General features: G+C 42.5%; 1 protein-coding gene across 1 annotated transcript in view; it reads right to left on the reverse strand.

Moving 5' to 3' along the window:
- Nucleotides 1–7773, reverse strand: part of LOC139398540 (disks large homolog 3-like) — a 31303-nt gene extending 23530 nt beyond the window's left edge. Inside the window, exons 1-2 of the mRNA XM_071144490.1 lie at nt 7650–7773; nt 4853–4906 (exon numbers count right to left, since the gene is read on the reverse strand). Coding sequence (XP_071000591.1) covers nt 4853–4906; nt 7650–7691 — 96 coding nt within the window. The 5' untranslated portion in view covers nt 7692–7773. The remainder of the gene's footprint in view (nt 1–4852; nt 4907–7649) is intronic.
- Nucleotides 7774–8016: the final 243 nt, after the last annotated feature.

Raw genomic sequence — 8016 nt, forward strand, 5'->3', positions numbered from 1 at the left:
AGAGGCAACAGAATAGATACTCCATCCACACAGAGAGACAACAGAACAGATACTCCATCCACACAGTTAAACAACAGAATAGATACTCCATCCACACAGAGAGACAACAGAATAGATACTCCATCCGCACAGAGAGACAACAGAATAGATACTCCATCCACACAGAGGCAACATAATTGATACTCCATCCACACAGACGGGCAACATAATAGATACTCCATCGACACAGTTAAACAACAGAACATATACTCCATCCACACAGTTAAACAACAGAATAGATACTCCATCCACACAGTTAAACAACAGAATAGATACTCCATCCACACAGAAAGGCAACAGAATAGATACTCCATCCACACAGTTAAACAACAGAATTGATACTCCATCCACACAGAGAGGCAACAGAATTGATACTCCATCCACACAGACCGGAAACAAAATAGATACTCCATCGACACAGAGAGACAACAGAATATATACTCCATCCACACAGAGAGACAACAGAATATATACTCCATCCACACAGTTAAACAACAGAATAGATACTCCATCCACACAGAGAGGCAACAGAATAGATACTCCATCCACACAGTTAAACAACAGAATAGATACTCCATCCACACAGAAAGGCAACAAAATAGATACTCCATTGACTCAGAGAGACAACAGAATAGATACTCCATCCACACAGTTAAACAACAGAATAGATACTCCATCCACACAGAAAGGCAACAAAATATATACTCCATCCACACAGTTAAACAACAGAATATATACTCCATCCACACAGTTAAACAACAGAATAGATACTTCATCCACACAGAGAGACAACAGAATAAACACTCCATCCACACAGAGGTAACCGAATTGATACTCCATCCACACAGAGAGACAACAGAATAGATACTCCATCCACACAGAGAGACAACATAATAGATACTCCATCCACACAGAGGCAACAGAATAGATACTCCATCCACACAGAGACAACAGAATAGATACTCCATCCACACAGAGGCAACATAATAGATACTCCATCCACACAGAGGCAACCGAATAGATGCTCCATCCACACAGAGAGACAACAGAATAGATACTCCATCCGCACAGAGAGACAACAGAATAGATACTCCATCCACACAGAGGCAACAGAATTGATACTCCATCCACACAGACCGGCAACAGAATAAATACTCCATCGACACAGTTAAACAACAGAATATATACTCCATCCACACAGTTAAACAACAGAATAGATACTCCATCCACACAGTTAAACAACAGAATAGATACTCCATCCACACAGAAAGGCAACAGAATAGATACTCCATTGACTCAGCGAGACAACAGAATATATACTCCATCCACACAGTTAAACAACAGAATAGATACTCCACCCACACAGTTAAACAACAGAATTGATACTCCACCCACACAGTTAAACAACAGAATTTATACTCCATCCACACAGTTAAACAACAGAATTGATACTCCATCCACACAGAGAGGGCAACAGAATTGATACTCCATCCACACAGACCGGCAACAGAATATATACTCCCTCCACACAGAGAGACAACAGAATAGATACTCCATCCACACAGAGGCAACAGAATAGATACTCCATCCACACAGAGGCAACAGAATAGATACTCCATCCACACAGAGAGACAACAGAATATATACTCCATCCACACAGTTAAACAACAGAATATATACTCCATCCACACAGTTAAACAACAGAATATATACTCCATCCACACAGTTAAACAACATAATTGATACTCCATCCACACAGTTAAACAATAGAATAGATACTCCATACACACAGTTAAACCACAGAATAGATACTCCATCCACACAGTTAAACAACATAATTGATACTCCATCCACACAGTTAAACAATAGAATAGGCACTCCATCCACACATTTAAACAACAGAATAGATACTCCATCCACACATTTAAACAACAGAATAGATACTCCATCCACACATAGAGACAACCGAATAGATACTCCATCCACATAGAGACAACAGAATATATACTCCATCCACATAGAGAGACAACAGAATAGGCACTCCATCCACACATTTAAACAACAGAATAGATACTCCATCCACACATTTAAACAACAGAATAGATACTCCATCCACACATAGAGACAACCGAATAGATACTCCATCCACACATAGAGACAACCGAATAGATACTCCATCCACACATAGAGACAACCGAATAGATACTCCATCCACACAGAGAGACAACAGAATAGACACTCCATCCACACATTTAAACAACAGAATAGATACTCCATCCACATAGAGACAACCGAATAGATACTCCATCCACACATAGAGACAACCGAATAGATACTCCATCCACACATAGAGACAACCGAATAGATACTCCATCCACACAGAGAGACAACAGAATATATACTCCATCCACACAGAGAGACAACAGAATATATACTCCATCCACACAGAGAGACAACAGAATAGGCACTCCATCCACACATTTAAACAACAGAATAGATACTCCATCCACACAGAGAGACAACAGAATAGATACTCCATCCACATAGAGAGACAACAGAATAGATATTCCATCCACATAGAGAGACAACAGAATAGATACTCCATCCACATAGAGAGACAACAGAATAGATACTCCATCCACACAGAGAGACAACAGAATAGATACTCCATCCACACAGAGAGACAACAGAATAGATACTCCATCCACACAGAGAGACAACAGAATAGATACTCCATCCACACATAGAGACAACCGAATAGATACTCCATCCACACAGAGAGACAACAGAATAGATATTCCATCCACATAGAGAGACAACAGAATAGGCACTCCATCCACACATTTAAACAACCGAATAGATACTCCATCCACACAGAGAGACAACAGAATGGATACTCCATCCACACATAGAGACAACCGAATGGATACTCCATCCACACAGAGAGACAACAGAATAGATACTCCATCCACACAGAGAGACAACAGAATAGATACTCCATCCACACATAGAGACAACCGAATAGATACTCCATCCACACAGAGAGACAACAGAATTTATACTCCATCCACACAGAGACAACAGAATAGATACTCCATCCACACAGAGAGACAACAGAATAGATACTCCATCCACACATAGAGACAACCGAATAGATACTCCATCCACACATAGAGACAACAGAATAGATACTCCATCCACACATTTAAACAACAGAATAGATACTCCATCCACACATAGAGACAACAGAATGGATACTCCATCCACACAGAGAGACAACAGAATAGATACTCCATCCACACAGAGAGACAACAGAATAGATACTCCATCCACACATAGAGACAACAGAATAGATACTCCATCCACACATAGAGACAACAGAATAGATACTCCATCCACACATTTAAACAACAGAATAGATACTCCATCCACACATAGAGACAACAGAATGGATACTCCATCCACACAGAGAGACAACAGAATAGATACTCCATCCACACAGAGAGACAACAGAATAGATACTCCATCCACACAGAGAGACAACAGAATAGATACTCCATCCACATAGAGGGACAACAGAATAGATACTCCATCCACACATAGAGACAACAGAATAGATACTCCATCCACACAGAGAGACAACAGAATGGATACTCCATCCACACATAGAGACAACCGAATAGATACTCCATCCACACAGAGAGACAACAGAATAGATACTCCATCCACACAGAGAGACAACAGAATGGATACTCCATCCACACAGAGAGACAACAGAATGGATACTCCATCCACACAGAGAGACAACAGAATAGATACTCCATCCACACAGAGAGACAACAGAATGGATACTCCATCCACACAGAGAGACAACAGAATGGATACTCCATCCACACAGAGAGACAACAGAATAGATACTCCATCCACACAGAGAGACAACAGAATGGATACTCCATCCACATAGAGAGACAACAGAATATATACTCCATCCACACAGAGAGACAACAGAATGGATACTCCATCCACATAGAGAGACAACAGAATATATACTCCATCCACACAGAGAGACAACAGAATGGATACTCCATCCACACAGAGAGACAACAGAATAGATACTCCATCCACACAGAGAGACAACAGAATGGATACTCCATCCACATAGAGAGACAACAGAATATATACTCCATCCACACAGAGAGACAACAGAATAGATACTCCATCCACACAGAGAGACAACAGAATGGATACTCCATCCACACAGAGAGACAACAGAATATATACTCCATCCACACAGAGAGACAACAGAATGGATACTCCATCCACACAGAGAGACAACAGAATAGATACTCCATCCACACAGAGAGACAACAGAACAGATATTCCATCCACACAGAGAGACAACAGAATGGATACTCCATCCACACAGAGCGACAACAGAATAGATACTCCATCCACACAGAGAGACAACAGAATGGATACTCCATCCACACAGAGAGACAACAGAATATATACTCCATCCACACAGAGAGACAACAGAATGGATACTCCATCCACACAGAGAGACAACAGAATAGATACTCCATCCACACAGAGAGACAACAGAACAGATACTCCATCCACACAGAGAGACAACAGAATGGATACTCCATCCACACAGAGAGACAACAGAATAGATACTCCATCCACACAGAGAGACAACAGAATGGATACTCCATCCACACAGAGAGACAACAGAATAGATACTCCATCCACACAGAGAGACAACAGAATAGATACTCCATCCACACAGAGAGACAACAGAATGGATACTTACATAAGGGCCTGCATCCAGTGAGTCTGCGTTGACGATGACAGGGGGAGGGTTCGCCTGCAAAGATAGATGAAGAGATACAACATTACCTCAGTGTGTGTGTGTGGCAGCTAGGACCCAGTAAGTGAATACCATGGGAACAGTCGTTGTGTGTGTCTCGCTGGGGATGGGTGGATGATGGCTACAGTAGGTGTGAGGACTGAGAATGAGAAGTGGGGGAAAAGAGACCAGTGGTGTTATTATTGCCTGCTTCCTGTGTTAGACTCCATTTGAACAAACTGTGTGTGTGTTGGGACCATTGGGCCATCACCTAGGATATCACAATCATCTTTTCCTGTCCGCTACTTTCACTACCTGTTCTAAATCGCTGGAAATGACAACTTGAAGTCTGGCATCCAACCCCACGTCTATGTTTTGATGGCCTACCATAACGCGGACGACGCTGGGCCAATTGTGCGCCGTCCTTTGGGAATGAACCCGGGTCTGTAGTAACGCCTCTAGCAATGCGATTTCTTCCAGGGAAAACCAGATGTTTAAGTTATTAGTTATTGTGAAACACGTCAATCTGGTCTTCATTTCGACAGTTCATTGCAAAAGTGATATATTTTGGTCTGTTAGTAGTAAATCTAGCTCTTTTTGCCCCTAGTAGTTGAACTCTACCATTGACATCATGATGTTTACGTCATCTCAAGGGAGGGGTTCAGTATGAAATACACTCCCTTCTAGATGTACACGACAACGGTGGTCATGTCAACTCGTATTATTTCTTAATGGCTATGAATTGTGGTGCAATAGGCTCATAGTTCAATGGTTGAGAATTCTAATCCCACATGGGTTAGTTATCTTTTTTGTTTCTCAAATCGTTAATTTACAATATTCATCCCGTGCCCACACTTCTAATTCTGAAAAGTGAAAGCATACTTGTTTTTATACAGTACCCACGACCAATCTGCCAAAAAAAGAGCTACTGCGTAAATACTGCAGTGCAGGTTGGATTGAATTGAGCTACTAATATTCATTTTCAAGATGATGATTGCACTTTTCTTCCCAACACAATACCGCACTAAATGTAAATCTACACGGGGGATTCCAACTTACACTGCAAGTGGCAATAGATGGCAGGAACTCGGCGGCTTACCAATGTGAGACGTATATGCTCACGATGCACATCATTTTATTATCTGAGTCTGACAGTGGACTTCTGGTAAGTATGTTTTAGTGAGAAAGTGTTGGGATCTACTACATTTAACCACACCCAAAATGAATATTTATGAGCAATTCCCCCCCACCCACAACTTCTCACTTGAAAGCATTTTTTTTCTTGTTGAAGAGGTTGGGCAAGGCTGAAATCGGAGTTGAGAGTTACCCTTTAAAGCTAATTTCCTGCAATTTTAAACATTTTGCCATGTCTTATGTGTGTTCATATAATACCAGGGGTTGAGATCTGACTGAGTTCAAAAAGAAATCGTGACCCCGTGGCCCGTATTGACCTCATTCTGGGTCTGGATCCGGACCGCAGTCCCCCTGTTGAATATGGCTGGCCTATAAGGTCAGTAAGACACAAAAACTGATCCATTCCTGGATTTGATCCGAAATAGATCTCAATCCGGCTGTTCAGGCTCCATTACGCCCCCTAGTGGCTGGCGTTCATTTCTCAACATCTCATGCATGTTGTATCAGAGGAGATGTTCTGGTCCTGTGGAGGGGGCAGTGAGAGGGCACTGCAAAGACATGCATCTCACAGCGGCAGTTATCAACATCATTTCTTCTTCGAAAACGTCCCCTCGCAAGGATCTGATGTGAATGCTGTTCTCAGTTAAATGTTACAGAAAGACTAGCAGCTCTCAGTAGAGAAGAAGACAGAGGAGGAGCAGGACACAGTACCAGTAGACTGGACTGGACACAGAGCGTAATGGCCTCTCCTTATAAGTCTGGAATGCTGGACCACTGGCTGTTCTCTCTATTGATCTGATTGAGCTGTGGGGGTAAGGGGATGGACCAAGGCTGCCTGAAGTCCAGCAGAAAGGAGCTACTGGTCCCTCACTACCTCCACATCCCCCTGCCTCCCCTTACTGTCTCCCTCTAGTATTCACTATTCACACATTACCAGATTCTTAGGGCTTTTTGATGTGGAGCCACTCCTATGGATCCCCATTGATTCTAATCTTGTTCCACCAACCTCTATCGCCACACACGATGAGCACACATGCACTCTCCATGTTTTGGCAGCGTGATGTGGCAGCCTATGGCCTGTGATATTACATATGACCTAACTACTTTAAATGTGTCAAGGGGTCGTTGCAGCTACGGGCTGATTGCTTTCGTGGCACAGACTCTCGTTCGTTCATTTATTTCCGTAGCGTCTCTCCACCTTAGTGACGGCATCGAAGGTTCACTTGAGACAAGTTTTGAAACGTTTTTTCCCTTACGTACACGGCTCTTTTATTCCTAAATGGCAATTCTTTCACACAGGACTCACAGGAGGTGCACGCGCGGTGCAACACTTCAATATAACAGGTCACAGCCTGAGAGAAAAGAACCACACAATTTATTACACAGCTTGAGTTATGTCCTTTGATGCTGGGCCATGGTATATAAATACACAGACATACAATTAGAGCTGTATGTGTGTGTATTTAAGCCTCACTCCCTTCGATTGGCATCATTCATTATCCAACATGCAAGCTGTTAAACCCCAGTTTGTCTCGTTGTCGTTCCAGAGCTTCGTTATTTCATTTTCACTCAGTGACTTCTCTTATCACGCAAACGCCTCTTAAAATCCAGCGTTAAAGCTACGTACTGTAGACGTGACCGTTTCCTCAGATCTGCAGTATAGTTTCATGGCGAGCTGTGACGTCCCTCACTCGGCACAAACGTCCCTCACCTGGCACAATCATGGCTTGTAACCTGCATACGGATGAACAGATGCTCGCGACAGTGCTTGTGTGTGCACGTCTTTCATGACCTGCACACATTTAGGCATTTCCTGTTTATCATAAAAATACAGGGCAGACATGTTCTTATCAGACCGAAACCAAAAGGTTTAAGGTAGCAGCAGCTCCCTTTACATGCTTTTAGAAGTATGCGTGTGTGTTTTAGATATGCACAGTGTGCCACAACACCATAGACTGTGGGGAGACACCCAGGCTTTTAAGAGGTCTATTCAT

This window comes from Oncorhynchus clarkii, unplaced genomic scaffold, assembly GCF_045791955.1.
Source record: "Oncorhynchus clarkii lewisi isolate Uvic-CL-2024 unplaced genomic scaffold, UVic_Ocla_1.0 unplaced_contig_11688_pilon_pilon, whole genome shotgun sequence".
In the NCBI taxonomy this organism is placed as follows: domain Eukaryota; kingdom Metazoa; phylum Chordata; class Actinopteri; order Salmoniformes; family Salmonidae; genus Oncorhynchus; species Oncorhynchus clarkii.